This window comes from Nicotiana sylvestris, chromosome 2, assembly GCF_000393655.2.
Source record: "Nicotiana sylvestris chromosome 2, ASM39365v2, whole genome shotgun sequence".
Taxonomy (NCBI): Eukaryota; Viridiplantae; Streptophyta; class Magnoliopsida; order Solanales; family Solanaceae; genus Nicotiana; species Nicotiana sylvestris.
The window spans coordinates 89,482,102-89,503,550 of NC_091058.1; the positions used below are offsets into that span (position 1 = coordinate 89,482,102).

The following is a 21,449-nucleotide window of genomic DNA, read 5'->3' on the forward strand; positions in this document are numbered from 1 at the left end:
AACACTGCTGCGGCGCGCAGCCCGATCCATGCTCAGTCTAGAAATCATCATAAGCCCCTTGGGCATTTGTAAAACAGTAGTTCTCAGCCCGAAATATCATTTAAAAATATCATTTAAGTTTTCAAATCTTAGAAAGATGGCTGAGTTTGCAAAACAATATTTAAAACCTTGGACTGAGGTCAAATGATATGCAAAATATGCGAAAGCAGTGATATCAATCCCTGAAGGATTCAAATAATTGGCAAGAAGCCCAAATGTAACAATTAAATCCAAGTAAGGATGATTCTCAATTTAGTTCAAGTAGAAAACACGGTAAAAAACATCTCTCGGGACGGACCAAGTCATAATCCCCAACGGTGCTCTACCCCACGCCCGTTATCCGGCATGCAAGTCACCTCAATATAGCATTACGATGTGAAATTCCGGGGTTTCAAACCCTCAGGACATCATTTACATCAATTACTCACCTCAAGACGATCAAAGTCTAGCTCGCTATGCCCTTGCCTCTCAAATTACCCTCCTCGTGCGACGAATCTGCCCAAAATCACAACGAATATGTCGCATTATGCTAAAGAGACAATACCCAATCGAAAGCAATCGAAAAATATCAAAATTCACGAATTTGACAAAACCCGATCCTCGGGCCCACGTCTCGAAAAATCATAAAATTACCATCACCGGATTCCTTGTCTCGCCACGAGTCTATACATACCAAGAACTCCCAAATCCGAGTTCAAATGACCCATCAAATCCTAATTGTTTGGTTTCAAAATTCAAGCCCTAGTTCTTGATTTGTAGGCTTATATTTCATGAATCTCTAGGTGGAATTCACAATAAAAACGAGTTCTAAGTCCAAGAAACTTACCTCAAGTCGTTTCCCCTTGAATCTCTCTTTAATCTTCACCAAGAAACTCTCAAAATGATCAACCGTGGAGGAAAAATGACCCAAAATCGCGGATGAAGTGTTTTATAAACTCACTGCCCGGAATTTTTCGAAAGTACTGTTCATGCGTGCGGTTAATGTTCACACGCGTGGTTACTGTTTACGCTGCTAAAAATAATACAGCAGCAGCCAAAGAAATTGCAGCACTTTTTTTTTTACTAAAATGGCTCTAACTCCATCATACGAACTCAGAATTCGATGATTCTTGTTCCTATGAGTCACAAAGAATGATACGAACATAGTCCTTCAATCGAAACTCAATTCGGAGCTCGTTTGCTCAGTGCGATATCCATTTCGCTCGTTAAACAATTAACTCATGTTCGTGTTAAAAAACAAATCGCGACTTGATGAAATTAGACCAAACTTTTCAGATCGCTCCTATAATTTAAATTCTGGAAATCTCGAAATAAAATTTCGATCTCTAGAACTAAAAATGGACCTTTGGATCATTACATGCTTATGCTCAAACGGCAAAACTCTTCCAAAAAATCTTCCAAAACTTATCCGAGCCTCATGGGACCCCAACCAAACATGCCACCATAATTCATAACATTATTCAAACCTCTTCCAATCATCAAAACACCTCAAACAACATCAAATTACCCAAAACTCATTGAATTCAAGCCTAATTTTCTAAAAACTTCCGAAATATACTTTCGATCAAAAACCCGACCAAACCACGTCTGAATGACCTGAAATTTTGCACACATATCCCAAATCAACTAACGGAGCTACAGCAACTCTCGGAATTCCATTCTGACTCTCGTATCAAAATCTCACCTATCAACCGGAATTCGCCAAAATACTAACTTCGCCAATTCAAGCCAAATCCTTCCACGGACTTCCAAAATGCATTCCGATCACGCTCCTAAGTCATAAATCATCCCCCGAAGCTAACTGAATCATCGGGATTCAAATCCGATCTCTCTAACACATAAGTCAACGTCCGGTTGACTTTTCCAAAACAAACCTTCCTTAAAGAGACTAAGTGTCTCATTTCCTACTAAAACCAATCCAAATCAACTCGTTCACACCCAACACTGATAATGAAGCATAAAGAAATAGGAAATGGGGGAAACGAGGCGGTAACTAACGAGACGACGGGTTGGGTCATCACAGCTCAATTGTTGTGGATCAAACAACAATTATTGGACTTTAGAATTGATGTTGGTTGCATCCCTATATTTTGTGATAACACTAGTGCCATTAGTATGACAAAGAAACCGGTTCATCATAAGAGAACTAAGCACATAGATGATAGGCACTATATTTTTAGGGACAATTATGAGAAAAGCTTGTTCACTGTGGAGTTTTGTGCTACTGACAAGCAAATAGCTGACATCTTCACAAAAGCCTTAAGTAGAGAATTGAGAGGAACAAGTTGGAATTAGGGATGATTAAGATCACCTAAAAAGACCAGTTCAAAGTTAAACGGAAAATATGAAAAAAAATTGAATTTTTTTATTTGGTTAGAAAGTTTGTAAATTGTGTATAAGTAGATTAATTCTTGCTTAGTCTCATAATTTCGATTGTATAATCCTGTGCCATGTGCTAAAATGACTCACTAATCTCTAATAATATTTTCTCTATTTTGGCAAATTTAGACTTACACGAGAGAATTTTCAGCGAAGAACCTGGTTCATCAAGATAAATAAGTATGTTTTCTACACTCTGCATAATTTAAAATAATTATATTTGGATCATGAGTAGATTACTACCCAATTCCAAACTCTTTTATACTTATCCGTTACAAGTTAACCAGTTCCGTTCAAAAGAGTCCCAACCAAATTGAAGTACCTAGATTCTAGGGATATACTCCAACGTCTCTTCAAAACTGAATTTCATTTTGATTAGACTTCTAAGAGTCTGAAAAGCTGTCGTTACACTATTAATTACTCCTCTTTAAATTGATCAGCTTTATTGTATTCCTTACTTCATCTCTCTCAAGTTGTCAAAAATTCTCATTCTTTTTCATCTCCAAACACAATCTTAATTCTCTTCTCTTCCAGAACCAAGCACAGAAATGTCCAACACTTCTGAAAATCGTTCTTCACCATCACATAAAACGACTTCCTCACCCACTATCACTCCTTTCAAAACCCCAATTCGACCGCTAGAACTACTAATTTTAAAGCCCGAAATAAATAGGCTTACTTTTTCTTCACTTGATCATAATTACAAGAATCCAGATTTGAGTGAATCTAGATTTGAGTATCGTGTCGTAAGAAAAAAAATGAATCGGAATAAAAGATTTCTTTTTTTATTGAATTGAACGTGTTCATTCATTTTGACTACTTTAGCATATTTTCTCATACTAATTTCTACTCTACCTTCCCGGAGTTCATTCTCCGGGGACTCCATTTAAATTATTCTGGTGGATTCTTTCTAATATACTAAAACATATGGCTCGCAAGATTGTTGCTGGTGGAGAGCAGATTAAGAAAATTAACAAATAATTGAAGGCGAGTAGGGAGGAGGAATTCCATAAATCTGAAGATTCATTTAAGTCTGCTACTAAGGGGGAAGAAAGTGGTTCTTCCGAAACTGAATAGGTATCTTCTGGTCCTAAAGTTACTCTTGAGACAATTTCTAAAGTTGCTGCAAATTTGGAGAATAGATTTGTACTGGTAGGGTCTATAGCAGGTGTTGAGACTATAGAATCTGGAGAAATTGGTGGTAAAAATAAAAAAAAGGAAAAGAAAAAGAGAGCAAGCGTGCTAGAAGTGCTGTGGGGGAAAGGATAAAAGAGTGGTTGATTCTTCACCCACTCCCGTTGGTCTAACAAAAGAAGCTGGTGCAATGGTTGTTTGGGGAGAGGAATTTACTGAAATAGAAAAGAGTGTGAGCAAAACAGGGGGAAGTGGGTCTAGCGAAGCTGTTGAGGGGTTGTTTCAACTTGGGAAAAATATAGATAAACTTGTTCCATCTGAACAGGAAACCCTCACGGACCTATTGATAGGGTTATAAATGGCTCCAAGACTCATGTCATTCCCTATGGCTTTATGCTCACAGTTGTGCTTGCACATTTAAAGGTACTCATGAAGAAGTGGGAGGTTAGTATATGCAAGGATCATTTTGGGGCAAATGCTCTGCTTGCTTGTGACTATGAAGTCCATGCCACTCCTAAAGAACCTGGTTTATCCAAGAATGTACCAGTGAATATTAAGGTACGAGCCTTAGTGCAAAAAAGTGGGGCTAAGGAAGCTGAGATTGAGAGGCTGAAAAAGAGGTTGACTGAGGTAGAGATCGAGAGAGATGCTCTCATAACTGAGCTGGAAAGAGAAAAGGAGAAGAATGATGGCATCCTTCAAGATATGCTGAAACTTCTCCAAGTCAAAAACCAAACACCAAATTCTTCCCAGCCTTAAGCCTCTTAGCCTAGTGTAGATCAACCAGTGACGCAGTTCAGAACTTTTTGTTTCTTTTACTCATGTTTTCAGTATTTTTATTTCTTCTTATGCTTTGTGATAGAATCTTATCAATCATCAATGAAAATCACTATTTTTGCTCTAACTGTTTTTTTATATTTCTTTGATGGTTGAAATTCTTAATTTGATCTATAATGATTAATCCATGTTTGCATTTGAAGTAGCCTCAGTGGCCATGAGTAAGTTTAAAATCTGATTATCTCACATTTTTATGCAACTTTTGATGATGACAAAAGGGGGAAAAAGTTTGTGCTTTATACTTTGAACAATGATGTTTATAACCTAATGTATCTGGTCCTTGATGATAAGTGATAAAAAGGAAAAATGTTTCTAGCATTGTGTTGATGTTGAACTAAGTTGAAATAGGTCCTAAGCTTATGAAAAGCACAGAGTTTGTCATCATCAAAAAAGGGGAATTTGTTGGCCAAGTGAAGGTTAGTTTTGAAGATTGACAAAGAAGCTCATGCATGAACCAGGTCCATCCCTTGTGGTGCATAGAAACGGTCAGATTCGAACATGTGGAATGCACGTGAATGAGATAAACTTAACTTGGCATATTTGATATCTCCTGATCAAAAAGGTTGCATAATTGATAAGGAGAATGACTCCTTACTCAAAGAGAACACTGTCCAAGATAGGAAAGGAGTTAGAAGTTGAGATCAATTAGAACTCTTCCACCAAGGAAAAGTAGCATTAGAACTTTAGTTATTTCTTCATTTGCTAACTTTATAAATTGCAGGATGTTCTCACTTTACAGAAAATGCACAAACGCAGAACTTAAACAAGAATTGAGAGCAAAATAGCAAGGCATTTTTGCAAGCAATTCGCGTGTGATTCAAGTGTGCAAACCTGAAGCTACATGAACTAAATAAAAGAACCAGTTCTAAGTGCCTGTCTTTTATTCTAGTTCAATTATAGTAAGTGTTTTCATATTGTACCTTTCACCTTTATCTAGAGGCAATTGTAATAAGTACTCAGAGTATTCAAGTTAGAGTTAGCTTGAAGTTGTCGTAACAGTTATAGGTTGTTTGCCACAACGGGATTAGAGTTAATCCTAGGATTATAAAAGTATTTTGTAAATATAGTTTTTGGCTCCGTTATTTAGTGGAGAGTTTGGGAAAATCCTACTAGGAAGTAGGTCGTGCTTTTTTCACCTTTTGAGCCAGATGTTTTCCACGTAAAATACTTGTGTTCTTTACTTTCTGCATTTACTATTTCTGCAATAGTAGGTTAAGGAACACTTCGAAGAACCAGGTCCTTCCATAATCAGTTTAAGCAAAAAATTGGACACCACACAAAATCACTCCTCCCCCCTTGTGTGGTATTGAACATAAAACATCACGAAGGGAGTAATTGACTTGAATTAAATAAGTTACAATCAAATTCCTAACTTGAACTTATAATATTCGAATCATGAATTCGCCTCTGATTACTGTTGGACATCCAAATCATTCTTTCACTCTGAATACAAATGGGATTGTCAACATTTTCGGCATTTTTGCCAATGAGTACATCCAAAAACAAAGTTGCATTTTGAAACGATCCTGTTGTTGGAACTGCAGCGTAATATTTCCATATTGAATATATATATATATATATATATATATATATATATAACTACAAAGCTAGTGTTATGTCGAAGAAGAGGCGAACCCAAAAATAAAGAAGATAAAGAACAACAAATTTTAACAAGAAAAATCCTTCAAATCGCAGGTAAAAATAGGGGATCAAAAAGAGCCAAAAAGCCACACTATAACAATAAGAAAGTTACATAAGTTCTCTAAATTGGCTACACAACAAGTGCCAAATACGGAGCAATAATAGCAACAAGAGCAATAATAAATCAATTGAAAAAAGAGGAGAATTCACAAAAATAGAGCTACTGTTTGGGGCTCTAAATCGGATGCTACGGGCATCCAAATCTGATCTTTACCATTTAAATGAAAGACCAAGATGCTAGAAATACTCAGTCAAAATTTTAGCCAGATCCAATGGTTAACGAATCGAAAAATATGATTTGAAGTTGGATAGTCAGAATACAATCTGCAACAAAACAGGTTCAAAGCAGGTTTAGTTCTAGCCGCAACCTATTTGACGGTAATCATGATTTTTATCTGCGAAATTTGACTGAGTGTTCTTAACATCTTGGTCTTTGATTTGAATGATGGAGATCAGATTTGGAGGCCCGTAGCATCCAATCGGGACAAGTATTAACGTGCCACTTGTTGTCATGTTTATTATCTGATTTATCATCATTCAAGGTTTGCTTTACTAGCTTCCGCATGACACCTGATTATTTCGATCCTAACAGCTTGTTCATGTTTGGTTGTTGCCTGCCAGCTCCCAAGAAATTAATTAACAACAATAGCTTCCGCCTTTCAATGACAAAACAATTTCGCCCAACCTCCAAAAAATAAGGGATATTTACCTAGCTATACTATATTAGAAACTTATTTATCTATGTTATCTATGTTTTGTAGTTTTTTAATAAGTATCTAGTTTTTTCTTACAAATTGTATATATTACTCCTTAAAAGACGCTCACCCCATTATTAATGCCTTCAATTAAGGAATTCAATTACATCTTTTTTTTTGCCCCTTTCCTCTTCTCTCTCCTTATTTCTACATCAAAATCTCTTAATCTATGCCAAGAATCTTCATTTTCTCTCTTCCTACCACTGCTGATAACTTTATATTATTAAAAATCATCAATTGTATTGTTCTTTTGCTAGGAGACTAGGTAACACTGAAAATGAAGAAATATTCAGGAATTGTATGATAACTGTATCATAATTGTATTTGAATTGTATCAGATACATTAATCTTAAAATATAATTGTATCATACTTGTATCACAATTGTATCTAACTTGTATCTGGTACATTAATACCCAAAATAATACATGATACAATACTAATAAATTAATATACAATTATCATATATTTGTGATACAAACTGTGAAATTGGTCACGAACTCACAACTGCTCATAACAATATACAATTAATATATAATTATCATACATTTGTAATACAATTCCTGCAATAATTATGAAACACATACAATTATAAAACAATCGCGATACATTTCTGAAAAATTGTGATACAATTATGATCTTTATGCTCTTCAAGTTTCAATCGCAACTCTACACTAAAAATCTTATATAATCGTATTGGTATTGTATCGAGTATTGTTTTGGGTATTCATGTATCATTTGCAAGTCACATACAATAAAGATTTTAGAAAGAAAGAAAATAAGATTAAAAACTTACCCACAACTTGATTGTAGAGCAATATTCCGAATTTCGTCTGCAATGTATCAATAAGAAATAGAGATTTTGGGTGATTAGTAAGAAAGAGAGAAATTAGGTTTGAAAATCTTTGGAAAAGGAAAAGAATCGAAAATTTGGGGGAGGGGGTATAAAAATAAAAGAGAGATTTTAGGCGATTATTAAGAAAGAGAAAAAAAAAAACAGAATCTTAAATGTAGGGGAGGGTTATTGGAAACGAGAGTGAGTGTCGTATAACTGACACGCTGAAATTAAGGATTCTTGATTTTTTTTTTCTTTTTTATAGTTTTGTATATAGCTTGTAAATATAGAAATACAAAGTAATTAATAAGGAACCTAAATAAATGTGGTAAATAAGTTTCTATTATAATATAACTAGGTAAAAATTCTAAAAAATAATAATATGATAGCTTCATTTGCCGGTAAGAACCAAATGCAACCTAACAAATGTCTATTATAAGAGCTCCATTACCTCAGGACTTTTTAATATATCCATAGTAATGAAAAAAATGAAAGAATAAGGTTGCACGAGTGGAGAAAATGGACGAAACACGAGCGGAGAAAATGGACGAACCAATAATGCTTACACTTTTGTGGGACTTTTGTAGCCAATTGTAGGAAATGGCACCATTCCTTCACCACTTTTTCTCATTTAAAAACAGCTCTATCTAAATTGCTGTCGCCCTTCTCAATTCCCACTATGATTTCTTGCCAAACTTAAATAAATCCTAGATCTCAAATTGGGACACCCCAGCAATTTAAACAAACTTTTATATGTGCAGTTTGTCAGTACCCAGTAGTGGTGGAGTCTTTTAATTTGCTGGTCTGAAACCTTCTTCTTCATTTTTCACGAAGCCAAACAATTAGAGCTGAAAGAATGAGTCTTTCTACAGCAATTACAACATGGGGCAACACCTATTTTGCCCTTGGAAATAACGGCAGATCCAGATTTTACTCTCATGGATTCTTACCTACTCATCTGAAGATCAAATTCTCCACCAACAACCCTTCCCCGCTTTCTGTCTCAGCTCTTCTTACAACAAAACAACAAACTGATGAAAGCAAGAACAAGAAAAAACAAGCAATGGAGTTCAATGATTACGTTCTTGAAAAAGCTAATTCTGTGAACAGGGCTTTGGAATCTTCAGTCTTGATTAAGGAACCAGTCAAGATTCATGAATCCATGAGATATTCTCTTCTTGCTGGTGGGAAAAGAATCCGACCCATGTTGTGTATAGCCTCTTGTGAACTTGTTGGTGGAGATGAATCCATAGCTATGCCTGCAGCTTGTGCTGTTGAGATGATTCATACCATGTCTTTAATTCATGACGATCTTCCTTGTATGGATAATGATGATCTTAGAAGAGGGAAGCCTACAAATCACAAGATTTATGGTGAGGATGTAGCTGTTTTAGCAGGGGATGCACTTCTTGCATTGGCTTTTGAGCACATTGCTACTCGAACAAAAGGGGTTCCTTCACATAGGATTGTGAGGGTGGTTGGTGAGTTAGCTAAGTGTATTGGTGCAGAGGGACTTGTAGCTGGACAAGTTGTAGATATAATTTCAGAGGGGGTTTCTGATGTTGATTTGAAGCATTTAGAGTTCATTCATTTGCACAAGACTGCAGCTTTATTAGAAGGGTCAGTGGTGTTAGGGGCTATATTAGGAGGGGCAGATGATGAAGAAGTGGAAAAATTAAGGAAGTTTGCAAGATGTATTGGGTTGTTATTTCAGGTTGTGGATGATATTCTTGATGTTACAAAGTCTTCTCAACAATTGGGGAAAACCGCAGGAAAGGACTTAGTTGCTGATAAGGTAACTTATCCCAAACTGATTGGTATTGACAAGTCAAGGGAGTTCGCTGAGGAGTTAAACAAAGAGGCTCAAGCTCAGCTTGCTGGATTTGATCAAGAGAAAGCAGCTCCTTTGATTGCTTTAGCAAATTATATTGCTTATAGAGAGAATTAAATTGTAACAACAGGATTGGAATTATGGTCAATCAATTTGTACATTTGAAGATTTAGAAGTTAAATAGAAGGTGAAAACATGAGTGATCTGTAAAGTTTCAAACTTCTAATATCTTGAATGAAATAATGGCCCAATACACATTTCTATTTTCCCCCACCTGAAGAATTTTCATGTTTTTAACAATGGATGTGGAGGGAATAAATCCTTATTCACATCATTACCTGTGGATGTATTTGTCCATTGGTTGTTAACTCTCTTTCTTACTTTGATTGTTAGCTTATAAGCTCTTACAAATCAACTTTTACTATTATTATTTCTTGCATCTCCCTTCTATGACCTAAGCTATGGTACCACGAGTCATGGTCAGGATTTTATGGCCATGTTTTAAATCCAAAGATGACCTGTAATTGGTCCTATCTCCATTGTCTTCTCGTCAGTCAGGATTCTTCATTCATAATTTCAAATATTCCTGCATTTTCTGTGATTAGTATAATATAGTATAGTTTTGTTTGGTACCTTGTCAATTTCACATGCTTTATATAAACTTGAACCTTTTATAGGTTATTGAATGTGCCAAATAAGCTTGACTTACTTTCCAACTGGATCTGCCTGTTGAATATTGATAGTTTTCTTTTGTGGCTCACACTTTGGCAAAAAATTTCTCCTGTCTGAGAATGAGACAATCAGGTAGATGAAATCTTCCACTCATCCTCTAAAGGTATGAAGAATTTAGCAAAGAACTCATTATATCAGGGTCCCATAAATTTTAGGTCTGTATATTAGAAACTCATCCAATTAATAATATAAAATTAGGCCAAAGTAGGTGGCTTTATTTTGAGATATCTTCTAGCCTCCTGCTTTGGCTTGAATGCTTGTTCCTCAGTAAATCCATCATATTATAGTAAGTTAAATAGTAATTCACCAGATTAGTGAAGAAGTTTATCGGACTTCTCAAGTTCAGAGCCATGTCTATTCTAAAAGGAGTAACCCACAATCTTGCAAATCTTAGTAAAAGAGCTGCTCCAAGTAGATCCAGATCTGCAGGAACAAAGTTGCTTCTTTCTTCACAGGAAACAGCAGAAGCTCTATTCCTCCCAAAAGTAAGAGCCTTTTGTAATAGCAGGGATATTGCCAAGAATGAAGCTGAAGTTATCAAAAGTGAAAACACATTCAGAGAAGCTGGAAAGACAAAAACTGTCTTTGATTTCAAAAGTTACATGTATCAAAAGATCAACTCAGTCAATCGAGCCTTAGATGCTGCTGTCCCACTCAGAGAACCCCTCAAGTTCCATGAAGCAATGAGATATTCGCTCCTTTCCGAAGGCAAGCGGGTTTGCCCTGTACTCTGCATAGCTGCCTGTGAGCTTGTTGGTGGCCAAGAATCAACAGCGATGCCTGCTGCTTGCGGAATGGAGATGATACACGCTATGTGTATGATGCACGACGACCTTCCCTGCATGGACAACGATAATCTCCGTCGAGGTAAGCTCGCTAATCACAAGGTATTTGGCGAAAATGTCACTGTTCTAGCTGGTTATTCCCTTGTTGCCTTAGCATTTGAGCATATGGCAACAGCCACTAAAGGGGTGCACCCGAAAACAATGGTTCGTGCTATCGGAGAACTAGCAAGGTTGATTGGGCCAGAGGGGGCAGCGGCTGGCCAGGTACTTGACTTGCTGTCTGGAGGTGAATCTGATACTGGATTAGAAGAGCTCGAGTATATTCATCGTCACAAGACAGCAGACTTTGCAGAGGCCGCGGTCATTGTAGGAGCAATGGTTGGTGGTGCAACCGATGAGGAAATTAATAGACTCAGAAAGTTCTCTCAGTGTATTGGGCTGCTGTTTCAGGTTGTGGATGACATTCTTGATGTGACTAAATCCTCTGAGCAATTAGGAAAGACAGCAGGGAAGGATTTGTTGGCAAACAAGTTGACGTACCCAAAGATGATTGGCATTGAAAAGTCCAAAGAATATGCTCAAAACCTTAGCAAGGAAGCTAAGGAGCAGCTTGTTGGTTTTGATCCAGAAAAGGCAGCTCCATTACTTGCTATGGCAGATTTCGTTCTTCATCGGCAAAAATGATCTCTTTAGGATGATTATGCCTGTATTATTTAACTGTAGTTGTGAGCATTTTTTTAAATCTAAGTAAGTAGGGAGTGGAGCTCTTTCAGTTCCTTGAGTTATATCAGGAAATATGGGTGCTGCTTAATTTCTCCATCTGAAACTGACCCTTCTAATGTCTAAAGGGACAATGTACTCAATCTTGCCTTCATATGTCAAACTTCACCTGTTTGCTGAAATCTGCTTTGCTTTTTCATTGGAGTGGGAAAATGATTATTAACTAGCAATGTTGTAATACAGCAGGTTTTGGCAAGCACTTAACAGCCGGCAAAGAGCTTGAGTGGTAAAATCAAAAGAGGGATAAAAACTAAGATAAGAGTGATAGAAAAACAGAAATTTTGCATGCACTTAATCTCATTAACTTTTGCAGGTCTACACTTACCAAACTATATAAGCTAGTCATATAGCTTGCTTAGCACAAATTTTAGCTTGCTTGCTAGGTAAACTTTAAATTACTCAGCAGCATAACTACTAGTATGAACTAGGGATGGCAATTGGGGCGGGCCAGGGTAAACTCTAAATGGGCGGGCCAGGGCAAACTCTAAAAGGGACAAGGCAGGGGAAGATTTAAATGGGGCGGGGCCGGCAGTGCTTTTATTTTGGAATATGTGGACGTTGCACTTTTAATCTATTTAATATTTAATTTAATGATTCAATATCATGTCTCTCCCTACTTTCTATTGTCATTCTTGTTTGTGTTTTGTGGATTTGCTTTAAATATATTAACTATAACGGTATGTGTTAAGTTGAGGTTCAAATAAAATTTTGAAAAAGTTAAAAAAAAAAATGAATTTAGAATACTGCAAAGGAAAAAATAAAGAAAAAACAGCCCAGGAATCTAAACAAGCTCAATAATTTCAGATAAAAGAAAGATACTTAGTATTAATTGACATATGTGGTTCCCACAAGCTAAAACTCTCCAAGTAAAGCCGTAAAGGAAGAGAAGAAAAATCAGCCTTACGTCATAGCTACAGGTTGAAGGGAAGAAAGAGCGTACAATGTGGCTAAACTGCCTCAAATTCAAATAGAGACCCTTCTCCCACCAACTTGTATTGCCATCCCTAAGCGTAAGCGAGCATAGGAGAACGAATGGAGCATCTCCTATAGCACCATACTTGTTTCACCTAAATTAGAACTTAATTTGAGGCTCTTTCCAAAAGGGGGAGGGCGGGGGGAAAGCTAATGGGAAACATATCCTTTGAATAAAATTGATGGAGGATGAAAGTCCACATATCACACAGTCAATGATTTTTACTATGTTAGTTGGGGCTGCTTATGTTTATGGATGTTACTATGTTAGGTTTGGCGGATATCTTTTTACCTTTTGCTCCTATTTTTATTGGGGGAAAAAAGAAGAAGGAAAAATGGAAGCTAGTACGGCTCACAGGAAAAAGGGAAATCGCTGGAAAAGACATACGGCTTAAAAAAGAAAATGCGCCGTTGTCGGGGATCGAACCCGGGTGACAGGCCGGAATACTCACCACTATACTACAACAACTGCTTGCTGGTTCTCTAGAGAACCTATATTTAACAAAGATTCAAATCAATACTAGTGTTCGTTTCTTCTCCCATCCCTTCCTGTCTTTTCCCTCCTAAATAAGAATATTACCTTCGATATTTTGGGGGTGTACAGAAAGTAGATGAGGGAAGTGTTGAGGTTAGAGATAAACACTATGGTGAGGCTGATGTTATCAGAGATATGGGTTAATGTTTGGGTTGATAAGCTTAGGAGATGACTGCTCTCCTATGCCATGTGTACTCATCAGTAGATGTCTAAACACACAAGTGTGTTATATCTTAGCTGTAGAATAGCTAGGGATATTTATGTAATTTTCCATGTTCCACACATATGAGTTAGCTAGCTAGCTGTAGATTAGTTATGCCAGATATTAATTGATAGAGTAGTACACATGTATATAAATAGGAACTTGTACAGATACACTTTCAGTTTTGGAAAGGAATACAATTTCTCATTTTGCAATATTTCTCTCTCTAATTTTCACATGGTATCAGAGCACGTGCTCTCTTTGTCTAGATTCTTCTAGAATTTTCCATACAACTCAAGGTTCTTTGTCAGATTTCCAAAACTCAGCACTTCGATCATGGTTCTGGAGGAAGATACTTCAGATTCTGGACTTTCCGCTTCTGCCACAATGGAAAAGATCGATCATCTTCAGCCATATTATCTTCATGCTTCAGATTCACCAGGTAGGGCATTGGTTTTCAGTGCTTCTGATGGAACTGGATATGGCTCATGGAGAAAATCAGTATTAGTGTCAATATCTGCTAAGAATAAGCTTTGCTTCCTTGATGGAACTTTGCCAAAACCAAAGGAGAATTCTGCTTTTTTAGCCTTTGGACTCGTTGTAATGACATGGTTTCTGCTTGGCTGTTGAATTCACTTACAAGAGAAATCAGATCCAGTGTGATCCACTCTAGATCTGCACACGATTTATGGAAACAACTTGAGAAGAGATATGGACAATCGAATCTAGTACATCTATTTGAATTGCAAAAACAATTAGTAGAAACTGTGCAAGGATCAAACAACATTGCAACCTATTTCAATAATATGAAAGCAATTTGGGATGAAATTGAGCTACTTGATGCTAGAGTTGTATGCAGCTGTGCAGAGTGTAAATGTAGTGCATCGGAGAAAAACAATGCACTTGAAGAGAGACAGAAGTTAGTTCAATTCCTAATGGGTCTGAATGAATCATACACTGCATGTAGAGGAAGCATAATGATGATGAATCCTTCACCAGATATTGATAGAGCTTACTTTCTTCTATTACAAGAGGAAAGGCAGAGAAGTATACAACCTTTGGGAAATTATCCTAGTGATTCAAGCTCCTTTACTGTTACTGGGCAGAATACCAGTCAAGGACAATACAAGTTTAACAATAATCAAGGAAACACAACCAATGGACTCAAGAACAATCAGACTCAACATCAGGATTATAAGAGGAATAATCCTACCAATCTCATTTGCAGATATTGTAAGAAGCCAGAACATACCATTGAGAAGTGTTACAAGATTCATGGCTATCCCCTAAATTTTAAAAACAGCAGACCTAGATCTTTCAACAATCATGCACACAGCAATGCAACTAGTACTCAGGAAGCTCGTTGTGGCTGCTTATGGTTATGGTTGTTAACAACTATATCAGGTTTGGTAAATATTTTATGTTTGGGAAAAAAAAAATTAGAAGAAGAAAAGGGAACGTAGTAGGAAGGACATGAGAATAGGCAACCCGCTGGAAAAGGAAATACACTCAAAAAATGAGATGCGCCATTGCCGGGGATCGAACCCGGGTCACCAGGGTGACAGGCGGGAATACTTAACACTATACTACAACGACAGCTTGTTGGCCATCTGAAGAGACAATTTATCTAGATCTTTGTTTTAATATTTCAGTGCGTAGTTACAAATTATATAGGAACTTAATTTTGGTTTAATCATACCATTACATGACTGTTCCATTTATTATTCGATGTATCCTTTTATAGAAGTTAATGTAAAATAGTTTTACATTTGTGTATGTTAAGATGAGCTAGAAAGTTATTATTATGCCTAGAGGTGTGCATTCGATTTATCGCTTCGATTTTGACCCTTATCGATAATTACTTATCGATTATCGATTTGTACATATGCTTATCGTTGTCGTTTCAATAAGGTTCCGATTTTTTCGATTTTGATTTATCGATTTTGGGGCTTATCGATTACACCAATAAGAAAATTTGCGGGATTCCATGGAAAGTATATCGCTATAAACACGCCTAACTAATATGGACAAAAAGAAGCTAAAATAAGACGAACACCGTTTATAACATAAAAATTGTGTCAACAAGCACATGCAACGAAATTAAAGTAAGGGATCAAATGTATGCCACCAAGACTACAACGGTATAAAAAAAATACATCATCACAGCTAATTATGTTTTCTATTAATTTGAACTTCATTACCTTGAGCTTTAAATATGATCATTCCTTAAATGTGGTAGAGGAAATAATAGGGTTAGGGGTAAAGGGAAGAGTATTATAGAATAAGGGTAAAAAAAAATTAGTTATTTTTTGTCTTTTTAGTATATCTTATCGATTTATCGATAAGTCGATAACCGAAGAGGACAAAATCGAAATCGAAATCGATAAATCGACAAACCGATACCAAATAATCGATTCGATTAATCAATAAACCGATTCAAATGCACACCCCTAATTATGCCTAGCGGAGAAGATACTGAGAACTAAGCGAAATTTGCACAAACTTAAAAGACAATGGAGTATCCTTATTTCCGTTTACACACTGTACAAAAACCAGGGATTCCTGACCTGTCTTGTCCACCACAATTCTGACTTTGTCTGCCATGCCAGTTCCTCTTTCACCTTTACTCTCACTGTTTTACCCCGCTGTCGTTTCTGTCCTACTGATTCCCAGTTTCCCCAATTAGGCTTCTATTGCCTACCCAAATACAGTTTTACTTTAATCTCACTCTCATTTTCATACCCTAAATATAACACTATAGTGACTAGTACCGTAATGTAGCACTGTAAAACTGCAGTGAGTAACCAAAGGCAGCAATTACTTACTAGCCAAACGCCAAACTCTTTCTTCAAGATAAGGCATTTCTTTATCTTTTTCCTTTGTAAATACAACCAGAATGAGAAGTTAAAGAAAATATAGTGGGTATGGCTTGGAAATGAAGGAGCGTCAAAGGTGGCGGCCAGAAGAAGACGCACTGTTAGGAGCTTACGTGAAGCAATATGGACCTAAAGAATGGAACCTCATTTCTAAACGCATGGGTAGAACTCTTGACAGGGACCCAAAATCATGCCTTGAACGTTGGAAAAACTACTTGAAACCTGGGATAAAGAAAGGATCTTTAACCCCAGAAGAACAAAATCTTGTCATTTCTCTTCAGGCAAAGTACGGTAATAAGTGGAAGAAAATTGCAGCTGAAGTCCCTGGTCGTACTGCTAAAAGATTAGGCAAGTGGTGGGAAGTTTTCAAAGAGAAACAGCTTAAGCAGCTTCAGAAATCACAGAAACTTCAAGATTACGCTGATCCACCGTCTATTTCCGCCGTCTCCGGTGGTGGGTCGCCGGAGGGAGCAGTTTCCGGGAAGTACGATCATATTTTGGAGACTTTTGCAGAGAAGTACGTGCAGCCAAAGATATTTGCTTTTCAGCCTCCTTTGCCTTTGCCAGCTATTAATATCATGCCAAATCTTGAACCGCCACCGGTTCTGTCTTTAAACCCTGCTGCTATGAATGAACCGGTGAATTCCACCACTATTCCACCGTGGATGAACTCAGCAGCTAATGCATCATCTTCTGCTCCATCTCCTTCTGTTAGTCTCACCCTTACACCGTCTGAACCGGTGTTGCGTGTGCATGAACAGGTGCAACCGGAATATGGTTTGACAAGCCGGTTTTATCCGGTTCCGCAACTGGGCACCCTAATCCAGTACTGCAAAGAGCTGGAAGAAGGAAGACAGAACTGGGTACAGCATAAAAAGGAGGCAACTTGGAGACTGAACCGGCTGGAGCAACAGCTAGAGTCAGAGAAAGCTAGAAAAAGGAGAGAGAAAACGGAGGAAATAGAAGCAAAGAGGAGGTGTTTACGTGAAGAGGAAATGGCTTTTATTGAAAGAATGGAGAGGGAATATAAAGATCAACTCAGTGCATTACAGAGAGATGCAGAGGCTAAAGAAGCAAAGTTAATTGAAGCTTGGGGTAGTAAGCAATTGAAGTTGGCTAAACTTATTGAACAAAGTGGATTTCATAGTCATGTTAATGGGGTTGGAAATATTGTATCCCAGGACAAGCATTAGAATTTAAAGACTGGCATTACCATGTTAACCTTTTAGAAACTACTGCTAGTATCATTAGTGTGCTGTGTTATAGCTTTCATGTTCTCATCCTTGTGATCCTAAAGATGATTTTGTGGATGAAGTGTGTGTTGATGATAAAATTTGCTAATTTAGTCATGTTAAAAAGAAGTTGTGAAGGTCGTGCATTAAGTTTAAGTTTCTAGGTTAAGAGGTGGTTGAGCATATCATAGGATTTAGTATTAGACTGCTAGTGGTCAATGTTAATATTTACATTACTCATTCGTTTTCATATTGTGGGGCCTTATTTACTAGTTATTATTTCTGCTTTCCATTTATTTACTGGTTCTTGTGATGTTGATATTATTTCTATGGGTTTTTGTTGATGGTATTGATGTATTGTCTCTTTTCGTTTTCTTAAGCCGAGGGTCCATCGGAAACAGAGGCAAGACATGCGTATACACTAACCTCCCCGGACTCCACTTATGGGATCTTACTGGGTTGTTGTTCTTGTTGTCATGATTAAAAAGATCCTTAGTCACAACTCATATTCCTCTCAACGTCAAGTTTTCTCTTACAAAGTTTATTGGTTTGCTTATAAATAGCATGTTTTCTGGATAAAGCCTAAGTAATGAAAACTGTGCATGTGCAGCTTGAAGCTTGGAGCTCTTATGCTTGTGTTCCTTATTGATTTACATCATTTCTTTAAGGAAAATAAAAGGCTAAATGATCGGGAACTCGCAAGATTTTCTTAATGTTTGGACCAATAAAGAATAGTCATTACACTTGTATTTTGTGTAAAAAACTCCATGTATAAATAATTTATTCGGCCCACTAACTATTTTGTTTTAGAATCCTGAACCCATAGTAACATGGCGTATGTTGTAGGATCATAAAGAGTCAACTCTTCATATTTCACAAGCTAACAGTTTGATTAAATCAAAGTAACCATATATTATATAAACTTCAAGAAGCCCTTGCCCCAATGCCTCTCTAGTTAAGCATTTTTTAATGTATTCCTTCCTCCATCTGAAAGCTTAAAATACATCCGACATACCTCTAGCTACCCCTATGTGGTCAATTCAATAGGATTCCTCTTAATGGTTTTCCTTCTTGGTAACAGCCTTCTCTTTTCTTTTCTTCTATATTACTATTTCATTAACAAAAGCAAGCAGCCACATTCAAGACAAGCTGCTGCTAATGATCTTCCTCCAGGAAGTTTTGGGTGGCCTTTTGTGGGTGAAACGTTGGATTATTTGTCCAATGTCAAAAATGGGAGCCTAGTCAAGTTTCTAACACAAAGAAGGAGCAAATACTCTTCAAATATTTTCAGCACCTCATTGATTGGGCATCCAATGGTGATCTTATCTGGTGCTAAGGGCAACAAGTTTCTATTCTCAAATGAGAATAAGCTAGTCCAAGTCTGGTGGCCGAGTTCTATTGACAGAATATTTCCCAAGACTCATAAGAAAGCTAATCACGAGGACTTTGCAAGCACGCGCAAATTGCTATCAGCGCCTCTCAGATCAGAGTCTCTTCAAAGATTTGTAGGCGTAGCCGATGATATTTTGAGACGCCATCTTCAGACGGACTGGAATCGCCCACAAATTAAGGTTTTACCTGCAGTTAGGAAGTGCATATTCTCATTGGACTGCAAATTATTCCTAAGCATTGATGATGCAGAGAAGGTTGAACGACTGTCTAAGTATATTGAGGATATTGCCTCTGGTGTGCTCTCTATGTCTATCAATTTACCAGGACCCACTTTCAACCGAGCTGTCCGAGCATCCAAGATAATGCGTAAGGAGGTTCAAGAAATCATCAATCAGAGGAAAAGTGAGCTATCAGAGAATAGAAATGCAGTACCAGATGACATTTTGTCTCAGATGCTCCAGGCCACAAATGAGCAAGAACAATTTCTGAACGAATCCGATATCGCTAGCTATATTGTTGGCTTACTTCACGGTGGCTATAGCACCGTTAATGCTGCAATAACCATTATAACGAAATACATGGCTGACTATCCTGATCTGTACTCTGAGGTCCTCAAAGGTATGAACATTTACTACTTTAAATCACTTGCCTAAATTTCCGTGTTAACAAATCCTCAATGGCACAGACACAAAGCTAACTAATTCCACCCGGGCATATACTTGGAGCAGAGCAAATGGCAATAGCCAACTCAAAAAGGGCAAATGATTTGCTAAATTGGGAGGATTTAAGGAAAATGAGATATTCGTGGAATGTTGCGAGTGAAGTGATGAGGCTGGTGTAGAGTCCCTAAATAAAAATAACAAATGAAAAAGAAAAAAAAAACGTGATTGGATAAGAGAAAAGCAAAGGTAGGCGCCTACATTTCTGATGCAATTAATTTGCACAATTGCAAGTTGTCAAAGCATGTCATGATTGACTGAAAACAAACTTTCAAAGCATGCCATAATTGACTGAAAACAAGGAAACTTTTCCTATAAATAGCAACCTCGTTTCTTCATTTGAATCACACCAAAATAGGAGAGAAACAATAAAAGTTAGAGAGAGTAATCCACAGATTGTTGTCTGTGAGATAACTAGTGAGTGGTAGCAATATTGTAGTGATGTGTTTTATATAAAGAGTGTTATTTTTTTCAAAGTTGTAGTAGTCTCTTGACACTACTGAGTTGTAATATTATAGTGGTAATATTGCTACACTCGAATATTGTATTTTATCCCGCTAAAATATTTGGTGTCATTGTTACTCTCTTGTGTTATTATTATTTGCTGTGGATATTATTCCTGGACGGGATTATTTATTTTATCCCAACAGCTGGCACCTCCAATACATGGAGCATTTAGAGAGGCTACTGAAGACATCACATATGGTGGTTACATGATCCCAAAGGGATGGAAGGTAAGCTCCTACATCAATGTTTTTCTCTTTTAGCTAGATTTTATGGTATTGATAAAGCTGAGAATTCGATTCGTGATATATGCAGTTACACTGGATAGCAGATGACACCCATAGAAACCCAGACTGCTTTCAGAATCCAGATAAATTTGACCCTACGAGGTTTCAAGGGAATGGACCGGCTCCTTATATGTTTGTTCCATTTGGAGGAGGGCCGCGAATGTGCCCTGAAAATGAGTATTTCCGAATGGTGGCTCTTGTTTTTATGCACAATGTAGTAACAAAGTTTAGATGGGAGAAGCTGATACCAGATGAGAAACTTGTCTTAGCTCCAACTCCAAGACCTGCTCAAGGGCTTCCTGTTCGCATTTACCCTCACAAAACCTGAGTAATATTGTACTTTACAGCTACTGCTACATTAATTAATTTGTTTGCTTTTCTTGTATTCTTGTTGAGTTCATGTGCTTAATGCATTTCAAGAATTTCCCCTGATTGTAATGAACCAAAGACATAGCACAACTAGCAGTAGCGAAGGTCCAGACCATCAGTCTCAATCTCTAAAGTGTAAATGGATTAACACTCTTTGGCTAAGGATGAAACTGTTTAACCCAAAAATATATCTTTCGATCAAAGCCTATTTTTAGAAGAACTCAGGTTACTAAAAATCAAGAAATTTCGTAATTTTTCAATTAAAGTCAATATAGAGAAACTGATTGCAAATTCTCTTCCCTTGTATAGGAATTTACAAGTATAATGTTTCCTCCCTTTTATGGCCGAATCTTTATGAACATTATTGACATTAATGCACCGTTATAATTGACAATCATAACTGTTTATGGAGATTTTGTAATGGTTCCAATTCTTCTTCCTCATCCATTAGAGGTTCGTGAATCTTCCCCTTCTTACTGTCTTGATTCATTCAACCCATATTTACTAAATGATTTAGATATGAGCAACTGCAACCTTTCATCTCGTGAGTGATTT

General features: G+C 37.0%; 4 protein-coding genes across 4 annotated transcripts; all 4 read left to right on the top strand.

The window, feature by feature from the left end:
* The first annotated feature begins 8,151 nt into the window (after positions 1-8,151).
* LOC104233145 (geranylgeranyl pyrophosphate synthase, chloroplastic-like) lies at positions 8,152-9,782 on the top strand. Its single transcript, XM_009786469.2, has one exon. It carries the CDS (start codon positions 8,535-8,537, stop codon positions 9,624-9,626), a length of 1,092 nt encoding a protein of 363 aa, XP_009784771.1. The 5' UTR covers positions 8,152-8,534; the 3' UTR covers positions 9,627-9,782.
* A 71-nt stretch (positions 9,783-9,853) lies between these two features.
* LOC104233146 (geranylgeranyl pyrophosphate synthase 7, chloroplastic-like) lies at positions 9,854-11,928 on the top strand. Its single transcript, XM_009786470.2, has one exon. It carries the CDS (start codon positions 10,592-10,594, stop codon positions 11,708-11,710), a length of 1,119 nt encoding a protein of 372 aa, XP_009784772.1. The 5' UTR covers positions 9,854-10,591; the 3' UTR covers positions 11,711-11,928.
* A 4,010-nt stretch (positions 11,929-15,938) lies between these two features.
* Positions 15,939-17,919, top strand: LOC104233147 (protein rough sheath 2 homolog). Its single transcript, XM_009786471.2, has one exon. It carries the CDS (start codon positions 16,451-16,453, stop codon positions 17,582-17,584), a length of 1,134 nt encoding a protein of 377 aa, XP_009784773.1. The 5' UTR covers positions 15,939-16,450; the 3' UTR covers positions 17,585-17,919.
* Positions 17,920-18,681: 762 nt separating this feature from the next.
* LOC104233148 (dammarenediol 12-hydroxylase-like) lies at positions 18,682-20,958 on the top strand. Its single transcript, XM_070166125.1, has 3 exons — positions 18,682-19,633; positions 20,385-20,468; positions 20,554-20,958. The coding sequence occupies exons 1-2, from the start codon at positions 18,682-18,684 to the stop codon at positions 20,411-20,413; spliced, it is 981 nt and encodes a 326-aa protein (XP_070022226.1). The 3' UTR covers positions 20,414-20,468; positions 20,554-20,958.
* Positions 20,959-21,449: the final 491 nt, after the last annotated feature.

Bases quoted from the DNA above. Each gene is read 5' to 3' on its own strand.
- LOC104233145 (XM_009786469.2), top strand. From the start codon at position 8,535: ATGAGTCTTTCTACAGCAATTACAACATGGGGCAACACCTATTTTGCC.
- LOC104233146 (XM_009786470.2), top strand. From the start codon at position 10,592: ATGTCTATTCTAAAAGGAGTAACCCACAATCTTGCAAATCTTAGTAAA.
- LOC104233147 (XM_009786471.2), top strand. From the start codon at position 16,451: ATGAAGGAGCGTCAAAGGTGGCGGCCAGAAGAAGACGCACTGTTAGGA.
- LOC104233148 (XM_070166125.1), top strand. From the start codon at position 18,682: ATGGTTTTCCTTCTTGGTAACAGCCTTCTCTTTTCTTTTCTTCTATAT. The intron at 19,634-20,384 runs GTATGAACATTT...TTATCCCAACAG, and splicing joins GTACTCTGAGGTCCTCAAAG to CTGGCACCTCCAATACATGG.